Source organism: Terrapene carolina, unplaced genomic scaffold, assembly GCF_002925995.2.
Source record: "Terrapene carolina triunguis isolate 2854851 unplaced genomic scaffold, T_m_triunguis-2.0 Scaffold68, whole genome shotgun sequence".
NCBI classification, from domain to species: domain Eukaryota; kingdom Metazoa; phylum Chordata; order Testudines; family Emydidae; genus Terrapene; species Terrapene triunguis.
The window spans coordinates 2,353,127-2,374,374 of NW_020664419.1; the positions used below are offsets into that span (position 1 = coordinate 2,353,127).

A 21,248-nucleotide genomic window follows, 5' to 3' on the forward strand; every position below is an offset into this window, starting at 1 on the left:
ACGTATACCCCAAATGAAAAACCATCGTAAGAGAACCAAAAAAGAGCCACCGTGGCTAAACAACAAAGTAAAAGAAGCAGTGAGAGGCAAAAAGGCATTCTTTAAAAAGTGGAAGTTAAATCCTAGTGAGGAAAATAGAAAGGAGCATAAACTCTGGCAAATGAAGTGTAAAAATATAATTAGGAAGGCCAAAAAAGAATTTGAAGAACAGCTACTCAAAGACTCAAAAAGTAATAGCAAAAAAATATTTAAGTACATCAGAAGCAGGAAGCCTGCTAAACAACCAGTGGGGCCACTGGATAATCGAGATGCTAAAGGAGCACTCAAGGACGATAAGGCCATTGTGGAGAAACTAAATGAATTCTTTGTATTGGTCTTCATGGTTGAGGAGGTGAGGGAGATTTCCAAACTTGAGCCATTCTTTTTAGGTGACAGATCTGAGGAACTGTCCCAGATTGAGGTGTCATTAGAGGAGGTTTTGGAACAAATTGATAAACTAAACAGTAATAAGTCACCAGGACCAGACAGGATTCACCCAAGAGTTCTGAAGGAACTCCAATGTGAAATTGCAGGACTACTAACTGTTGTCTGTAACCTATCATTTAAATCAGCTTCTGTACCAAATGACTGGAGGATAGCTAATGTGATGCCAATTTTTAAAAAGGCTCCAGAGGTGACCCCAGCAATTACAGGCCAGTAAGCCTGACTTCAGTACTGGGCAAACTGGTTGAAATTATAGTAAAGAACAAAATTGTCAGACACATTGATGAACATAATTTGTTGAGGAATAGTCAACATGACTTTTGTAAAGGGAAATCATGCCTCACTAATCTACTAGAATTCTTTGAGGAGGTCAACAAGCATGTGGACAAGGGGGATCCAGTGGATATAGTGTACTTAGATTTTCAGAAAGCCTTTGACAAGGTCCCTCACCAAAGGCTCTTAAGCAAATTAAGCAGTCATGGGATAAAAGGGATTGGTAACTGGTTAAAAGATAGGAAACAAAGGGTAGGAATAAATGGTCAGTTTTCAGAATGGAGAGAGGTAAATAGTGGTGTCCCCCAGGGGTCTGTACTGGGCCCAGTCCTATTCGACATATTATGATCTGGAAAAAGGGGTAAACAGTGAGGTAGCAAAATTTGCAGATGATACAAAACTACTCAAGATAATTAAGTCCCAGGCAGACTGCAAAGAGCTACAAAAAGATCTCTCAAAACTGGGTGACTGGGCAACAAAAGGGCAGATGAAATTCAATGTTGATAAATGCAAAGTAATGCACATTGGAAAACATAATCCCAGCTGTACATATAAAATGATGGGGTCTAAATTAGCTGTGACCACTCAAGATTATCTTGGAGTCATTGTGGATAGTTCTCTGAAAACATCCACTCAATGTGCAGCAGCAGTCAAAAAAGTGAACAGAACGTTGGGAATCATTAAGAAAGGGATAGATAATAAGACAGAAAATATCATATTGCCTTTATATAAATCCATAGTACACCCACATCTTGAACACTGCGTGCAGATATGGTCGCCACATGTCAAAAAAGATATACTGGACTTGGAAAAGGTTCAGAGAAGGGCAACAAAAATGATTAGGGGTATGAAACGGCTTCCGTATGAGGCGAGATTAATAAGAATGGGACTTTTCAAATTAGAAAAGAGACTACTAAGGGCAGATATGATTGACATCTATAAAATCATGACAGGTGTGGAGAAAGTAAATAGGAAGTGTTATTTACTCCTTCTCATAACACAAGAACTAGGGGTCACCAAATGACATGAATAGGCAGCAGCTTTAAAGCAAACAAAAGGAAGTATTTTTTTCCACACAACGCACAGTCAACCTGTGGAATTCCTTGCCAGAGGATGTTGTGAATGCCAAGACTATAACAGGGTTCAAAAAAGAACTAGATAAATTCATGTAGGATAGGTCCATCAATGGCTATTAGCCAGGATGGGCAGGGATGGTGTCCCTAGCCTCTGTTTGCCACAAGCTGGGAATGAGCGACAGGGGATGGATCACTTGATGATTACCTGTTCTGTTCATTCCATCTGGGGCACCTGGCATTGGTCACTGTCGGAAGACCAGATACTGGGCTAGATGGACCTTTGGTCTGACCCAGTATGGCCGTTCTTATGTTCTTATGTATCAGACAGGAAAGCCACCAAATCTTTCACACAGCCACCTGCGTGGAATACTCATGCCCTGACCATGAGTTATCCGTGCAGAAGAGAGTGTATCAGGCGTGTCATGTTAAAACGCATGGAACACACCTCCTTAGCACTAAGCCCCATCCTGGAAGGCAGCAGTGGAGAGACTGCAAAGTGTGAGAATTCTCTAAGTTGGGGTGGAGCCAGGACCATGGCACTGTCAATCACACTTTGCAGTTCTCTTCTTGGCCATGCCTTCTCTTCTTTACCCATATGTGTACGTGACAGAATCCAGGCCCTCGGGGGGCCTTCAGGGGAAATCAACCAGTTATTCAATGGCTAAGGGCCTGATTTCAGTAAGACCTCACCCCAACCTCTTATTTTGTATCTTTAATAGCAAGGGCACAATTGACACGAGCTAGATATTATTATTAGATGTCAAACTACCCGGTTGTGCCCACATACTGTATCAGGTAGTTAAACATCAAAATAACCTCCATTGCAACTGCACATAGCTACAGGCAAAAAATAAGGAAGTCCGATTTTAAATTATCTCAATTTAAAAATATAAATTTATGTAGTTATTCCTTTGGCTGTTGCAATAAATAAAACAGCACTGATTCTTCCTTTAAACCACTTTTAAAACCAATATAACTTCTTTGATTTAAACTGAGCTACTTTTGATTTACATTGGTCAAGGACATGTCCCAAAATCTTAAAACATCCAATTCAGTAGTTTATAGCCTTGTATAAAATGCTAGGCAGTGAACACTGGTATTTCTATATGGCAAATATTCTGAATATTTACCAATTAGACAGTTGTGCTTTTATAAAAACAGTCAGGTATTTTATTATAGCTATAAATGTATTTTGTTCCAAAGTATTTACAATGGAACAAAGTTTCTTTCCATACTAAGTTCATCCATTGTGGCAAACAGTGGTTTTCCACTTTCCATTTCCAACGGAGCTTGGAGTTAATATAGCTTTTTTGAGTCTCTTTCTTTCTTTGTCTATTAGCATCTTCAGTTATGTCAGCACAACTCTAGGATCAGCATTCTCTCAGTCAGTTCAACTGCACTGCCAGTAAAAGAGATAGCTTTCGTCTAAGTCCTATGTAAACAGTAATTCTCTTTTGCTTGACAACAGAGTACTGTAAGAAGCTCACTCCCATGGTCACTGAACTTTGAGATTAAGAAACATTTTCCCTGAATGGGTATATTGTATTGTAAATGAAAGCAGACAATGTACAAGAACAAAGCTGACACGAGAAAAATGATGGCTGTCAAGAGAATTTTTTATAATCAAATTTCAGAGAGATGTGATTTGTACTTGACTTATGTAGCCAAGTAGAAACAGAAAAAATGTTCAAATAAATACACATTGGGGAAAAATAATCTAAATCACAGACAGATACTCCACGGAAAGGAGAAACCTAGGAAGCAGCATGCAGAAAGAAACCTAGAGATGTCAATGACCAGGAAGTCAGACCTGGGTTTGTCACACAGGATGACTGCAAAAGGCCAATGCAATTTTGAGCTGCATATGCAGTGGCAAAGAGGTATCATGTCCCAGAGACAGAAGGTAATTGTGTCATCTTTGCTACCCCTTGTTGCAGCTGCACCTGGATCAATTCTGGCACCTAATTACCGGATGTTAACAGATTGGAGGAAATTTAAGAGCAGAACACCAACGTTTACCAGGGGGCTAGGGGAACCGACTTATGAGGAAAAGATGTAACTATACGTAGTTTGGCTAATTGCTGACTAATAGAGAGTGGAGACATGGTAACAGTCTAATTTTCTGAACTGCATAAAAAATGAAGAGGAATTATGTTGAGTAGTACAAGGGGTATAACTAGGAGTAATGGGATGAAACTGAGGCCTGGTCTACACTAACCCCCCAATTCGAACTAAGGTACGCAAGTTCAGCTACGTGAATAACGTAGCTGAAGTTCGAAGTACCTTAGTTCGAACTTACCTCGGTCCAGACGCGGCAGGCAGGCTCCCTCGTCGACTCCGCGGTACTCCTCTCGCCGAGCAGGAATACCGCAGTCGACGGCGAGCACTTCCGGGTTCGACTTATCTCGTCCAGACAAGACGCGATAAGTCGAACCCAGAAGTTCGATTGCTTGCCGCCGAACTAGCGGCTGGGTATAGACGTACCCTGAGATAGCGATAATTTAGGGTAAATACCACAATAATCTTTCTGAGAGGGAGATGTATTACACTATGGAACAGCCTTCTAAGGTGAAAGGCCAATCTCAAGGTACATTTAAAACTAGACTGGATATTGCACTAGTAAACATACTACAGGGAATAATCATACACTAGCCATTGGTATGGACTAAATGACCTGTAGGTCTCTTTTCTATCTAATAGCTATGATTTCAGGGTTCATTGTCCAACTCTCAGAGTCTCAACTGTTCATATTTATGGTATTTCCTGATTTCGCTCCTTGCATCACCATATGGAACGGAGTGTTGTCTCCTCCTGCATGCAATTTGTTTTCACTGAGCACAGATGTCCCTGGAAATACCAACTGAGGGTGATAGGAGTTTCTTTCACCTATCTGACAGCTCTGCCAAAACAAAGTCTTATTTTCACTCCAAACACAGAATCCAAAGGATGAGCAAGGCACGGTGAAATAAAGGCAGCAAAGAGCAGTGGACTAAGAGTATGTCTATGCTAGAAATGTAAGTCGACCTAATATACACCGGTGGTGTGCATCCACTGACCTCAGAGGGACAGAGTGCGGAGCTAAGAGGCCAGTCTCTCAACTGGGTACCCTGTCCCATAGACTCCCAGAGGGCTGCCCCCTCCTCCCTGCCGGGAGCCAGGGGAAGTTGCCCGAGGCTTCTCGCCCCTCAGGAGTGGAGTCCAGCTGCCCCAGCTTCTCTGCCCCCACCAACTGCTCCCTGCTGAGAGCTAGGCAGCCTTGTCATTGTGTGTGTTATAAATTCACAGTCCCAGATATACTGCAGGTTGGCCTCACACTGTTAGTTTAAGACCATTGCAGCTCTCAAGTCAGAGGGCGCATCTCCATGTATAGGGCTTAACTGTAGGGTTCGACTTAAACCTTTTAAGGATAAGAGTCAGCCATGGGACTTGTGATCTTTGAGAGTTTCTGATCATTCATCTTGTAGACGCAATGGGGAAGAAGTTCAAGATGGACATTTTTCATTTGGCTGAAAAGGACGTGACTCATACAAATGCCCGCATTACCTTTGAAACAGTTGGGCATATGCACTAGGAGCCTTCCCCAACAGCGCCTGACGTGCTGCACATTGCCGCCTCTGCAGAGATGCTTCTTCCTGAGAAAGAAATATGATCAACTTATTACAATAACTTACAAGTACATACAGGCCTTCAAAAAAAGGGTAACAAATGGCCATGACATTCCTGTCTCTGGCTAAGGCCATGTCTACACTAGAGACCTTACAGTGGCCCGGCTGTACCAATGCAGCTGTGCCGCTATAAGATCTCTCGTGTAGCCACTCTATGCCAATGAGAGAGAGCTCTCCCGTCGACATAGTTAAACCACTTCCAATGAGCGGCGGTAAATATGTTGGCAGGAGAAACTCTCCTGCCGGCATAGTGCTGTGCACACTACCACTTATACCAGTGTAACTCATGTTATTCAGGGGGAGTGTTTTTTCACACCCCTGAGCAACACCAGTTTTGCTGACAAAAATGGTAGTGTAGACATGGCCTAAGCCTCTTGAGTGTATAGGTTTATCTATACTGGGAAATTACATTGTGTTATAACACGTTAACTAACAGGGTGTTAAATATCAGTCAGCACTCAGTGTAGACAGGACTTTTGTCTTTAAAGTCACACCTGGTTTTAAACATGGCGGTCCTGGTTTACAATGAAGCCCTGATTCTTCACTACATCTGAGCTATGCTAGGATGTAGCAGAAAGGGATGACTGCAGGGAGCTGGTTGATTCACAGCCCCAGTATAAATTAAAGCAAGAATAATCCTACTTTAATTGATGCTGCTCGCATAAGGTTTCTTTCACCAGCAAAGGATGCAGTATAATAGAATTTAGCTCCAACACACTCCTGACATGCTGCTTTCCTTGTCCGCTCACTCTAAGGGTAGAGGGAGTGGTTGGCGGCTACACCACTTCTGCCAACTCTACACCAGCTGAGATTCCCCCTACACCAAGGGAATTCTCTGTTGGAAATCTACGGTCACTCTCAGGCTACTGTGCACACCTAGCATAAGGTAGCCTTAGCAGACCGGAGAATCCAGCCCTGTGGTGTTAGTTAACATGTGCTGCAGCAGCACAATATAATTTCCTACTGCAGACAAACCCAGTGTGGGTAAGGCAAGAGAAAGCTCAAAAAACAACAACAGTCATCTTGTGGTGACATTATCACATACTGGTTTGGCATCACGATGGTCCAATAAGACCCCACACCACAGTTTATCTGGTGACTCTCTGTGACTCCCATCCCAGGAATGGCTCTCCAGATGGCAAAGGATGAACAAGAAAGAGAGTCCGATTGTCTTGTTGTACCTATTCACCCACAGATTGTTGTGAATTCCTTCCCTTTTGCTACTCCAGCAAGGTCCAGACCTACACAGATTTCAGACAGATGTTCCACAAAGCATGTACTTTGTAAAGAAGCAATTCTTTCTGATTTCTGTATGGATTGCAGGGCCTGGTTCTGTACTGCCTTGCAACTTGTGTAGTTATTTCTACTTGTGCAACATTGGTATAATGTGTTTTGCACCCAGCAGTTGCAAAGGCTATGGAAAATGATGGCTCTTTTCCTGGTCAGCAAGCCTTTCCTCTTACCCTGCTCCTGGATTGACAGTGCTAGTCATTTTATGCTCTCTCTCACTTTGCCATTCTACACATAGGAAGCATGGAATGCAGTTGTAGCAGTCATGCCACATGCTTTTGTTGCCAAAAGTAAAGGAATCATTTCTACTTCCAAATGGAACAATTTAGACAGGATTTTACTTTAAAATCACAACAGGCATATTTATAGTCTTTACTATTGAAAATTATCAGAGCTGCACTCGTGTTTCACCTTGGAGCACTTACTGATTGACACTTCAGTCGATCCTACAGAACCTCATCATACACATGAACACATATATTGGGCACTTAGAAGGCCTAGTAAACAGCTTGGCAGATATTACCAGCGATGAACATGGAAACTAATAAAGAAAGCCTTCTAGCCACTGAAGAACTTAAACCCGGGCTAAATTATAGCCACCTTCATCATAAAACACTTATCTCCCTGGCTTGACAAAATGTAAAACATTAACATAAGATGCAATAAAGAGAGAGAGACATAAATCACCGTGATACAGATGATGGCAGAAGGCTGCTGAAGTGAGAGAAACACAGCCTTCTCCTTCAGCTTAAGCTAATATATATTCTGATGAAATAAACATTAAATGAAATGACACTTATTTAACTCTACACGGCACGAGACGTGGGATTTTGCTTAAGATGTCTGAAAGATGGGAGGGCTCCTTGTCTGGGTAGCTCATTTTACAGTCATACCTTTCTCCCCACTAAAGAAAGCCTTTTTTTAAGCCTTGGATAGCAGTGGGTTTTTTTGATTCTCTGCTCCATCCAGAATAAAAACTCTGGACTTCAGAATCAGGTGTAGATTGCTATAAATACAGAGATAGTGGCAATAATTATCCAGCAAGCCAGGCCTGCCCAAACCATCAGTCATCATTATGACTTCATAGCCCTGGAATGGAACATATTTTGAAGCTTCCGTTTTTTTTTTCTTTCCCCTGCCATTGTCATTGAAAAGGAGCATTAGAAATATCTGTTTGACAGCACCAACTCCACCACTGCCTGCAAGGAAAGTGAATTAAAGTCTGCCTTTAGGGAACAACCTATAAAAAATGAAGCTTAGATTGCACAAGATTGTTTGAAATGTAAGCACACTGTTGAGTCTCTGGGTCAAATAAAGAAGAAAACACAGCAGCGAAACATGTCTGAACTCAATCTCTGGTGGCAACCATGCCAAGCATGCAGCCACTCAGGTGAATTAGAGTTTTGACTTCAATGGGAACAGAATCGGGTTCAAAGCTCTTGATGTCCTGTTAGACAATTTCCTTGCATCTCACGGCAGCACGTCTATTATTTATCCTGAATTTGGATTGTTTCCATGCATTCTTGTAAAAATATATAGGAGCTGATCCTCATCTAACTTACACCACATAAATCAGGAGCAACTCCAACAGAATCAATGAAGTTGCTCTGGTGTAAAACTGGTGTGAAAAGATTAGGCCCTCAGTTCCCTACCCCATCTCCTCCTCAGTTGATGATGCTTATGCCATTTTCTTTCAGCTGCCTTTGGTACATTTGATTCTGGGCATTCCACTACTGGGAAAATATTGACAAACTGGAAGGAGTTCAGAGAACAGCAGTAAAAATGATATGGGAGCTGGAGGGATTGAGCAAAGTATAAACATCCTACTCCTAGGTTAGCATTCTATAATGCTAAAATTAGAGCATTTTCCCCTTACCACTGGTGTCTTTTGTGCAGCAAGTTTGGCTGAGATTCTAGCAGAGTAGTTTTTGGCTGAAGAGTCCGAAAATTCATTGATGTCAGAAGGCTGGGCAATTCTAATGGTCCCTCCACTGGTTAAAGCTTTGTGATCTCCAAAAGACAGTGAGCTGAAATCTAGTAGGGAACAGGTATTGTTATTATTGCAACAAAACCCTTACTGTAAACTCTGTTTACAAGAAGTTGAAATCCTGTTTGAGAAATTCCATGTCTGCAGTTTCATAATAACTAGGTTCCTTTTGGCACTGTTCTGGGTTTGCAAATGGGAAGAAGGAAAGTGAAAAAGATAGAACTGAGTATCTTCTTAAGAAATAGATCCCAGGGAAGGGAATAAAAATACTTAGCACTTTTTGTAATTTGTAAAGCACTTTACAAATATTAACTAATTCACCCTCAAAATACCAAGGGAAGTGTAGGGTCCCAAAAATACTCAAAACAGAAACCACTGATGGAGTACGGCATGTTGCTTTGCTTAATTTTATTTTCCTGAGGTGCTAGCTATTAAACATTGCTACCACTATTAAGCTGATTAGAGGCTATGTTTGACCTACCTCACAGCCAGGGAATTTGAATCACTTGCCCTTCCTTCTGTCAGAATCATTTGCATCTGAATTTTTGTGCACACAATTCACCTCTGGGTGCAAATGTAAGTACTTGCACCTCGACTGGATTTACAGGTAGTCAGAAATGCAACTAAATCAGATAGCTGGAGATGCAACTAACACACTTTTTTTCAAGCAAAATTCGAGGGTGCAAAACTACAGCCACAAATAAGGAGGCTGGGCTTCAGTTTAGCTAACGAATTACCCCTAAATATCAATTTAAAATATAAAGGAAACCCTTACGAATATTTATATTTATGGGAGTGTTTGGAAAACCCAATCAGGAGAAAGGCCCCATTGTAGTAGGTGCTGTACAAAAGCAGCTCTCTCAAAGTACCTACCAGGGCCGTCTCCAGGCACCAGCCGAGCAAGCTGGTGCTTGGGGCGGCAGATTGAACGAGGCGGCATTCCGCCCAATCCTAGGGCCAGCCGCACGGCCGCTTTTTTTTTTTTTAGTGTGTGTTCCGCTCCGGCTGCCCTGTAGGGGGCGGTGGGGGCGGCGGCGCGGAGGACAGGAGCGCCCTGCAGCAAGCCCGGCAGGGCAGCCCGCGTCCTTCCCTTCCAGCCGACGGGAGCAGTGTGGAACCCTCCCGGCGGGGGCACGGCGGGAGGGGCCACGTGGCAGCGCCCCCCTGAAGCCCTGGCCGCCCCCCTTCTCTCTCTCTCCCCCTGCTCCCTCCCCTCCCCCACATCTGCAGCGCAGGGAGTCCCCCTGCACCCTGGCTCTGGCCGCGCCGCAGGGGGTTTTTTTGTTTTTATTTTTTTTTGCTTTGCCGTTTTTTGCCGCCCCTGGGTTGTGGTGGTTTTTTTTTTTTTTTTTTTTTGCTTGGGGCGGCAATAAAGCCAGAGCTGGCCCTGGTACCTACAATCTAAAGAGAAGAGTAATCAATGAAGGTGGAGGAGAGGGAGACAATCAAATACATACAATCTTACACACACACATGCATATTTTGTGTATGTTTGGTTTTGTAATTATGTAATAAATAAATGCCAACTTTCCCCAAATGTCCCTCAGCCTAGCCCGCTCAAGTTGCTGATATGCAGATGCTGGAATTTCTAGTGATTAGAACAGGGGAGTTATGGCTCCTGAGTTCTATTCCAGGTGCGGCAAATGATTTACTGAGCCTGATTTTCAGACATGCTGAGCATCCACCACTCAAACCAACTTCAATGGGAATTCTGAGAGCTCAGCACCACTGATAATCAGCTACAGCCCCAGTGTCCCATCTGTGAAATGTTGTGAAGTGTGTATTACTATCCAGAGTGTTGTGAGGCTCACTTAATAGTTATAAAGCACCGAAAACTTGGATGAAAGCTGCTATGTACGCGCAAAGCATTATCATCATGTTAGTACAGTAATTTCTTCTATAAAAAGTGTTTCAAAAGAAGAGCTTATCGATTTTCTCCCAGTGTCTTTACTCTGTACATGAACGAAAGATCTCACACGGCAGCTCATTAAAAAAAGAATTAACAACCTATCATAATATCACAGAACCAATCTTCTCCCTTCTACTCTCTTACTAAAAATGTCCATAATAAAGTCAACCTTTAGGCAAATTCTTTAAAATCAATTATTTCACACAGTCCATAAGAAGAGACACTCTCTCCAGAACTAAGATAGTTAAATTTCTTTAAACTCCTATAAATGAAGCTCGAAGTGAATTTAACGATGCATAGTCAATTTAAAAGTTACTTTATGGAGAGCAAAATTACCAAAACCCCGTACTATTAATGGAATTTCTGTGGCTAGCAACAAAGTACAAATTGACGCAATTCCAAAATGTGAAAGAATATTAAGTTTTTGTTAAAAGAATGTCAGGTGCTTTAGATAGAACATATTATAATTAGATAAGAATCTCTTCTGTCCGTAATCCTTCCACTTTGCTCTCCCTCCTGTGCCAGAAAGGCCCTAGTGCAGCAGTTCTCAAACTGTGGGTTGGGACCTCAAAGTGGGTTGGGACCCCATTTTAATAGGGTCACCAGGGCTGGCTTAGACTTGCTGGGGCCCAGGGCTGAAGCCCAACCCCCACCACCCGGGGCCTAAGCCCAAGCGCTTCAACTGTTGGCGACGGGGCTCAGGTTACAGGCCCCCTGCCTGGGGCTGAGGCTATTAGGGTTCAGCTTTGCCTCCCACCCCACCCGGGGTGGCAGTGGGGCTCAGGCAGGCTCAGGCTTCTGTTCCCCTTCCTGGGGTCATGTAGTAATTTTTGTTGTCAGAAGGGGATCATGGTGCAATGAAGTTTGAGAACACCTGCCCTAGTGTTTTAGCAGAAAATAACTAAGAGCAAGATTGCAAGAACAAGATACAGCACACATGGTAACCTGCTTCTCCAAAATCCAGTCAGCCCCACAAGCCTTCCCTAACCTCAAACAAACACTGGCACTGCTAGAAGTGAAAATTAAGACAGTCCAGATTTAGATTAAATTTACTGGTTTCTTTAGAAAGCTACCTGTCATGGTAGTATCTATACGTTACAATCCATGTTGAGGCTTTTCATTCCCCACAGAGTAATCAACATTTATTAATTCTTTCAGGATATGAAACCACTTCACATGAAAAAGTGATAAATTTTACACTATTTTTCATTAACATTTTTGTGCCAGTCTTACGCACTCTTCAGATTCTCCTATCTGCAGCCTTGTGAGCCATGCAGAAGGTCATGACTACTGGCTCTTCCCCTGTTTAGGAAAACAGTCACTCTCCTTCAGCACGGGATCTAAAACAACCTATGAACTGTGGAAGCTCTTGGAGAAAAGAGCTATCATAAACAAGTTCTTGTCTTCCTTTATTACGCAAATCCCTGTCAAGAAACTCTCTGTCTCCCCTTCCTTGCTCCCACTGGAGGCTCTATTAGCTACAGAAGTGTATAGTCCAAATAGAGGAGACAGAACAGAATCTATGGCCAGAATAAGGATGGATTTCTTTAATAACTTACTTGGCATTAGGGAAAAGCATGTCTCACCATTAAGGGTCTTCACCACAGAGTTAGCCCAGGTGTCTCCCCTAAGTCTCCTCCTGTCCACACATCTGAATTTAGTGGTGCTTTACACCTGAGCTAGCTGGCCCAGCTGGGGGTATGGGTCAGAGCCTGGGTTCCCCTTTCACTCAGGCTGGTACGCCACCCACTTTGCAGTGAGAATACGGGCTAAATCACTTGAGTGCTGATAGTCCTGCAGTGCCTTCCCACAATTCCCCCGTGTGTCCAAAACGATAGGCAAGTTCTCCCACAATTCACTGGGAAAGACTCCTAAAGAGGCTTAGTTTACTGCAGCACAAAGAATCACTGGATATGCCCCCAAAGCTCTAGTGACACACATAAAGGCGTGCAGCACCACTGAGGACAAAGTAACTCAGATGTGACTGTGAAGTGTGGCTGTACCCGGGCTAGGTTAACCCAGGTGTCAATCACCCAGGCTAACTCGGCAGTAAAGAATTACTGTTAAAAGGAGACTGGGGTTATTGGCCAATGGCAAGAGTGATCCTGATTTGGAGAGACCTCATTCATATCCCTGATCACCCTGAGGCGAGGAGGAATGTAAGTGTTCAGCCTCACAGCCCCATTTCTTTTTTCTCATTAGTCTGATAGGCACAAAGTTGTCAGCCAAGGAGACATGTTTTGTGTTGTGAATCTCCCTTAAAAACCTTCCCTGATGAGTGGATGTCTATCAGCTAGGGAGTAACTTGCCTCCATACAACATTAGGGTCACACAATGCGCTCTTCCCAACATTGCTCTCCCAAGTCAGCTGCCATATAAAGTAACTGTAAGTAATGGAAGAAGCAGCATCACAGACTTGGTTCCTAGAAGGACAGCCAGGGAGGCACATTACTCAGTGGGAGGCCCGCAGAGTTTTCACAGGCCAGTAATCATGGAGGCCACTTCTCTTGCAGATAGGGCACCAATGTTTATAATTGACAAGTAATCAGTAACACTCTCCTAATAAAGCTGGTGTTAGTTCCTGACTGGCACAGTTGGAAAGTCATGTACAGTACCTGTGACTGCTTTGTCGTCCAAGACCCAACTGCTGTCCAAATCTGAAGGCTGTACCATACCTAGGTATTCCTTTATGAGGAGACTCAGCTGTGTGTATGCCTCATCGTAATCATCTACAGGAAACAGATGCACGTTTTAAGGAGGGAGGGAAAGGATGTCTGATAAAAGAACAGCCATGCACCAGCATGAAATTATAACATCACAGAAGTCAGAAATGAAAATGTCCTTTTAGTTCACCCAGCCTACCTCCCTACCAGTTTGGGCTTGTTCTCCACAGTACATTCTCTGGTAAATGTATTCCCAATCTAGCTGTAAATGTTCCTCAAGTGTTTCACCTCATCACTTGAGGAACATTTACAGCTAGATTGAGGAACTTCCCTTAGGAGGATAATCCATAGCCTACTATTGTGAAGAAGCTTTTCCTAAATTCAGTTACATTCTAAATTCCTATAGGTCAGCCTAAATGTTCTCCTCTGCAATTTGATTTTATTTATTGTCTTTTATTTCTTCTGTTTTAGACTAAAAACGTAAGGCTGCCTATCCCTGGCTTCAGGTGCCCTCGACAATAATTAAAAATATAATTGTAATAATTCACAAAGCCAGCAATTTCATCTAAACCCTAGACCAAAGGTGGGCAAACTACGGCCCGGGAGGCTCACCCCCGGTCCCTCCCCTGCTGTTCCCCCTCCCCCACAGCCTTAGCTCGCTCCGCCACTGGCACAATACTCTCAGTGGTGGGGCTGCGAGCTCCTGGGGCAGTGCAGCTGCAGAGCCAGGCCTGACCCAATGCTCTGTGCTGCGCGGTGTGTGGCTGGCTCCAGCCAGGCGGCGTGGCTGTAGCGCCGCCAGCCACTGGTGCGCCAGGCAGTGCGGTAAGGGGGCTGGGAGCAGGGGGGTTGGATAGAGGGCAGGGGAGTTCGGGGGTGTGGTCAAGGGCCGGGGGGGTGGATGGGGGCGGGGCGGTCAGAGGGCTGGGAACAGGGGGATTGAATGGGGGTGAGGGTCCCGGGGGGCAGTCAGGAAAGAGAGGGGGGGTTGGATGGGGCGGCGGGGGGCAGTCAGGGGCAGGGGTCCGGGGGCAGTCATGGGACAGGGAGAAGGGGTGGTTGGTGGGGCAGGGGTCCCAGAGGGCCAGGAAGGAGAGTGGGGTTGGATGGGGTGGTGGGGGGCAGTCAGGGGCGGGGGTTCTGGGGGTAGTCAGGGGACAGGGAGCAGGGGGTGGATGGGGCAGGGGTCCCGGAGGGACCATCAGGGAACATGGGGGGTTGGATGGGGCAGGAGTCCTGGCGGGGGGCATGCTGTCAGGGGGCGAGAAGCGGGGGGGGTCGGATAGGGGGCAGGGGCCAGGCCATGCCTGGCTGTTTGGGGAGGCACAGCCTCCCCTAACCGGCCCTCCATACAATTTCCGAAACCCGATGCGGCCCTCAGGCCAAAAAGTTTGCCCGCCCCTGCCCTAAACCCAAATCCACACAAGCAATGGCCAGTCCAAAAAAATAAACTAGGAAAAATCCCCTGCCCCACCACTTGCTACCCTCCCTCGTGATGTTCCCTCACTCCCTAAACAACAGGGAGAAAACATTTGTTTCAGACGATACCACAAAGATCAACAGATTCAATTATTTTACCCCAAGGAGATGATCAAGTTTCAAAGAAGGGTCCTCACAGAGAAGGCCCTTGCAGCAGCTCCTATCTTTATGCCCCTGGGGACCTCAACGGTGGCAGTATGGCACAGGGTAAAAGGAAGCCATGTCTCAGGCCATTTAGGGCCTAACAGGACGAAAACAACACACTGAACTCCATTCTGAAACCAACCGACAATTAGGCCCAGATCCTCAAAGGATCTGAATACCTTTGAGGATCTGGGTGTTAGGGCACATCACGGAGCTTCACTGTAACAGCCTCATGAGAGACACTGCTTAACAAATGTGCAGCTGAATTCTACACCAGGTTCAGTTTCTTGATGGATTTAAGATGTAGCGCATAATGCAGTAATTCAATCTTGAGGGAACAAAGATACAAATCTGCAGTTCTTTATGTCCCCTGGATAAGAACTAGCTGGGTTCCATTTCTGGCAGACTCAAACCAGCTACTTTGAACATCAATTTGCCTTCCCTAGTTTTTGTTTCAGAGATGACTTTATCTGCATGGCAGTTTTGGGGCATCCATGACCATCACCCTGGGTAATCAGATTCTTGGTAGAAAAGAGATTAACTCACCCGTGTTAATTACCGCATCAAAGTATCCTGGAAAATCCTGATTTATTTTGATATACATGTCCACTCTGGAGACGGCAGTTTCAATCTCTGGCCTGCTAAACAGCCCCTTCCTCCGCAGATGTCCCTCATATTTTTCTTTGTTCATTGGTACTAACAGGATATATCGAGGTTCAAAGTAGGTATTTTTCAAACTTTGCACACCCTTTAAGATTAGACAGAAAGCACCCAATAATGTTTTATTCCTGAAACTCAGTGACTACTTACTGACATGCTGTGTTCATGATGACCCCTTACTTATTACAAACCATCATATTTGGCAATGTCGGTAAGTTATTTAAGTCTATGGTCTTCAAAATTTGGCACCAAATTCATCTTGAAGTTAGTGAGTACAACTCCCAGGAAGCCTATAGTTCACTGGTGACTTAAAGCACCTTGCTTTCTTATACCTGCCTAGTAACTGTTTTTCCTGTTAGGCCCTATCCTTTCTCCGCCTTATATTGCATGTCAGAAGTCATACTACTGTATTTCTTATAACCATTTTCTGACCAATTTACACCCCACATGTAACTTTCACCACCAATGAATTTGGCCCTTTCATTTTTACAATGAACAACATCAGAATCTTCTTCTCAATCAGAATGTTTTTCTAACTGATGCTGAGCAGCCTGATAACTTTCGGAGAATGAGGGTTTATTAAACCACAGTAGGTTATGATGGTAAGTGAACTGATCTTGAATTTCTGACAGCATCCCTTGTACCAAACCACGATATTCTGAGAAAGGGGGAAGTCTACATCTGCACTAAACATACCTGAATAGCATCAAGAACTAAAAAATACAGTATGTGGCATAAACTGGTATAAACAGGACCCTAAAGCACTTGGCACAGATCAACTGGCTTCTATGTTTAAGACTAAATTCTGCATATGTGGCTGTATAATGGGGAGGGGAGGAAGGCTAATATGTAAGGGCCAGACAAAAGTGCATCCCCCTGCTCTGGGTAGCATATGGGCTGCTCCATCCTAACTTCCCCCACTACCATCTGGGATATACAAATCCCCAAAGGCAAAGGAGAGAAGACAGAGCTATATAGCCTCATCCTATCCAATCTAAGGCTGGGACTAATCAGCAAAAATGAGTCCTGAGTGAGTACCTTAGGCCCCCAATCTGATAAACATTAACATGCTTAACTTCAAGCATCAGAATAGTCCTACTGACTTCAGTGATACTGTTCAAGTACAAAAGTATTTGTGGGATGAGGGTCTTACATACCTACACTTAGGGCAGGTCTACACTACAAGCTTGGATTGGCGCAGCTGCACAGTTGTAGTGCTTCTGCTGGAGACACTCTCTCCGACAGCATCATAATTTGCATCACCCAGCCAACATACCGCTGGGTTAAGGTCGGTATAAGTACGTCACTCAGGAGTGTGGATTTTTCACACCCCCGAGTGACCTATTTATACCGAAGTAAGCATATAGTATGGACCTGGCCTTACTTACAAATAAAAAGGGATCAGAGGGTGGCACACGGGTGGTGGGAATAGAGAGATGCAAGGAACCCCTGTTGTTTGCAATAAGCTCTGTCTACAAAAGCAACAAAATGTGCCTTCTAGTGTAAAACAAATCAAAAACCAAAAATATGACATCACTGAAATGAGGGGTGGGGATAGAGTCTATGTGGGGGCCAACAGAAACTTAAAACTGAAGATGTATCTGAAAAATAGGATTGAAACGTAAATTGTATGCCGAATGTGCACATGCAGCCACTGGTCATCTTCCTCTGGCTAGCTCAGGTGACTCCCTGCCTGGCATGCTAGCTTTTGTGAATAGCATTCTAAGGCCCCCATCTCTCCCCATTCATTGTATGGGGAGCCTAGGCACCTAACTCAGGGTTTGTGAATCGCAGTGTGTTTCTATGATTTTCTAGACTCCCAAAAGTTGGGGGGTTTGATGCTCAGCTTAGCAACGTCTAACTCCTTTTGTGCATCCAGGCCTAGTAACCTGCCCAAGGTCACACAGGAAGTCTGTAGAAGAGCAGGAAATTGAACGTGGGTCTCCCAAGTCCTAGCTTAGTGCTCTGACCACTGGGTCATCCTTCCTCTCACATGAGAGGAATTCTCATAATGAGAATTATTTAATTAGCGCAGAAACTACAAAGGTAAATGTTATTCTTTTGGATTGATAATGGACACGTTTCCATGTTTTGTTTTTTGATGATGTTGTAATGGTTAAGTAAAAGTAACGCCTACCTCTATTTCCAAATGAGCACAGCTTGCCAGTCCCTCTCTGGCAATGGATTCTACAGTATCTCTTCCTAATCCATAGTAGTGGCTGCTATATTTATACGTTGCAATAAATTTCCCCTGAAATTAAAATGGTGATGTGTCATGACAATGGAAAGACTGTAATGAAAACAACTTTCCTAAAGAAGCACAGTAAAAATGATTGTTCTAGACTTGGTTACCATTAGTATACAGCTCCACAAAGCCTAAATCATCAGTGATAACGAGGCCACCTGGGGTGCAAAACTTGCAGAGAGCAGCAAAGAATAGGCCTCAAGGGTGCAGGCTTGTACATTGTTTGTGAATAATAAAACATCAGCTCATTGAAAACAAGCAGCTGACAGGTTACAACTTTACATTGGTTATTCATTCACCCCGCAAAGAAGCACAAGATCTAAAGCAAGGGGCATCTTCCTTTGACAGAGCATCAAAATGAATGGCAGCACAGGATAAAAGAGAAGATACCAAAGAGGAAAGTGGATACACAAAGTGAACCTGCAAGGAAAACATATACTTGGGAAGTAAATTTCAACAGTGAAACTTGGCAAATAAAACTTTGGTGCCAGTAGTGTGTGTCCAAAGATATTCTTTGGAAATTAAACCACACTGGCATTGAGAGGTAAACACTAAACATCAGCTCAATGGCTTATGAATGTGTAGGCCTTGTGTATCTACCAATAAAGTACTATAATTGGGCTTTTTGAGCCCAAATTGCATTGGGAGTACAAACAGGCACCAGAAGCAGTAGCTGGAGACATTCTGTCTATAGACAGAAGAGAGGCAGGTACAATGCCTGGGTCAATCTGCCACCCTTTAAATCCTGTGCTCCCCACAGGGCTCCTAGAACACTGAGAAACATGGCAGGACCCTATCCACAAGCCTCCTTTTGGCTTTCTAGCACCCCTATCCTCCCCACCCCCCAACACACACACACAGTATTTGCATATGCAAATAACCTATTTATTAATATTACAATAGTACCTAAAGACTCCAACTGATCTATGTGCCCCATTGTAAAAGTACTGTAGCTAAACACAGTAAGAGACAGTCTAGCTGATGATTTGCACAAATAAATACCTGATTTGCACATGCAACTGTGCTTACTGGACATGCATATTAGTCATTTAATTGTGCACACATCTCATTTTTTCTGAAATCAGGCCTTTAGAGACTTTTTTGTTTAAGGGAGATGCAGTGAACTCACTGATACTACAGGATTAGGCCTACCAAGACACAAGTCTAATTCTTACCATGTTCAACATATTGTCAAACACCTCCTGAGAAATGAAGTAGTAATCAAGTCTGTTGTCTTCTCCGAAGTAAGATGCCCTCGTGGTGTGACAGGGGCTGGAAGATATATGGTATGTTAAAGGATTCAATCATTTTAAAAGCTGGTAGTGGAAGAGAAGGAGGGAATAGCACTAGAAATGATTTTATTTTAAACAGAGAAGAAATATGAGGAATATAAAGAGGTGCAAATCATACCACTAATGCTGCATATTTGAAAGACTAACCTATAAATGCAAAAAAACTGTATTAATGTAACATTACATTTGGGCTATAAATCCAAACACACAGGATTATCTGAGTGGAAGCTGTCACAGCACCGTTAAGTAGGGAAGTGATAAATTCATATTCCCCCCCCCCCCCCCCCGCGCCCCCGGCTATGTTGACTCCTGGCTGATAGATAGGAATCTTAGATATAGGAAGGCGTGGTGGGAGGCAGGTTGAGCAATTGATAGAAGTAGATGGAGGGACCAGTGGTGAGCTCCAGCCCCAGCAGTAAGAGGGTATCAGTGCTGGAATCAATGAGGCTGGCTGGAAGTAGGGGAGATAAGGGAGATATTTAAAACGCACATTTAAAGATGCACATTTAAATGCTATTTAAGGGCAACAATTTGAAGTATCTGACACATGAACTTTCTTTTGAGATGAGGGTCATACAAATATGAATCTGGCCAAATAGCAAAGTCTACATATGAAGAAATTTTAGTTTAAAGGCTCCAGTCCCTTCCTAAACATTCTGTTTCACATAAGCCCCAGCATATGGTCCTCAGTCACTCCTAACAGTGGGTCACATTCCTGAGAGGTGGAATTTTGCTAATAGTGCTTTTGTATCATAAGACAAGCAGAACAAAAATGTTATGCATAGACTTACACTGACAATATTTTGTCTCCTTGACTTTTTGACTGATCCATCCCAGACAAAACATAGCAAAAAATACTCACATCTAAATATACAGAGCCTGGCTGTGTTATTAAAACACTGATAATGGATGTTAACCAGTTTTGCAAAATAAAACTGGACAGACAGCTTGTATGGTGAGCTTTGGGCCTTGAAGCCTCAAACTGGAGATCACAGAATGAAAAAAAGCCATGTCACACTTTGGGGCAGCATTGTCTAGGTCTGGGAACTGTGAGTCTGGGCTCCCAGATTTCATTCCCAAGTGTGACACAAACATGCTTTATTTGGTATGGGTATTGGGTAACTGATGTAAATAGAATCCTTGTGAGCCTGGTTCTCATTTATACTTAAGCCCTTTTACACTGACAGAGTAGTGTAAAAGGACCCTACAGTGAATGAGAATCAGACCCTTGTATGTCTATTACTTTCTATGGCTAGGTCTACACTACCCGCCTGAATCGGCGGGTAGAAATCGACCTCTTGGGGATTGAATTATCGCGTCTCGTCGGGACGCAACAATCGATCCCTGAATTGACGCTCTTACTCCACCAGCGGAGGTGGGAGTAAGCGCCGTCGACGGGAAGCCGCGGAGGTCGATTTTGCCGCCGTCCTTACAGCGGGGTAAGTCGGCTGCGATACGTCGAATTCAGCTACGCTATTCGCGTAGCTGAATTTGCGTATCTTAAATCGACCCCCCCCCATAGTGAAGACCTGCCCTGTGACAAAACCTATATGAGTACAGGTACCATTTGCATTTAACTTAGGTTTCTTTCAGTTCTCTTTTTTTGTTCCGTAAGTGTTTCAGTGGACTCCTAATACCATAAACTAGTCAGCACCAAGCACAGTGGGTTCCTGGTCAATGACTAAAGCTTAGGTGCTACAGTAGTACAAATAAAAAACCCCACCAACAACAAGGCCCTTCTTGTTTTTATTTCTTTTGAGTTTTTGTAATGAAAATCTTGTAAAACCTCTCTTGTTTCCCTATAATTTTATTCATTTGATCATAGAAATCTAGGGCTGGAAGAGACCTTGAGAGGTCATCTAGTCCAATGGTTTTCAACCTTTTTTGGACCAGGATCCATTTGTAAACATTGGTGGCCAATCCCAACCTAGTTAATAGCTTAAGTAGAAAACACCCAAGTATTTTGGCCCCAAAATACTTATTACCTACTATATGTAATAATAATAAATAATAACAACAACAACAATAGTAATAAGTTAAAGAAGATCAACAGTCAAAGTTAAAGGCAGAAATCAACATCAA

At 43.6% G+C, this 21,248-nt stretch overlaps 1 protein-coding gene across 1 annotated transcript in view; it reads right to left on the minus strand.

Annotated features, from left to right (window-relative positions):
• Positions 1 to 21,248, minus strand: part of LRGUK (leucine rich repeats and guanylate kinase domain containing) — a 76,908-nt gene that overhangs the window by 12,457 nt on the left and 43,203 nt on the right. The window contains exons 12-17 of the mRNA XM_026648936.2: positions 19,050 to 19,146; positions 17,767 to 17,880; positions 15,516 to 15,717; positions 13,299 to 13,412; positions 8,664 to 8,821; positions 5,376 to 5,464 (exon numbers count right to left, since the gene is read on the minus strand). Coding sequence (XP_026504721.1) covers positions 5,376 to 5,464; positions 8,664 to 8,821; positions 13,299 to 13,412; positions 15,516 to 15,717; positions 17,767 to 17,880; positions 19,050 to 19,146 — 774 coding nt within the window. The remainder of the gene's footprint in view (positions 1 to 5,375; positions 5,465 to 8,663; positions 8,822 to 13,298; positions 13,413 to 15,515; positions 15,718 to 17,766; positions 17,881 to 19,049; positions 19,147 to 21,248) is intronic.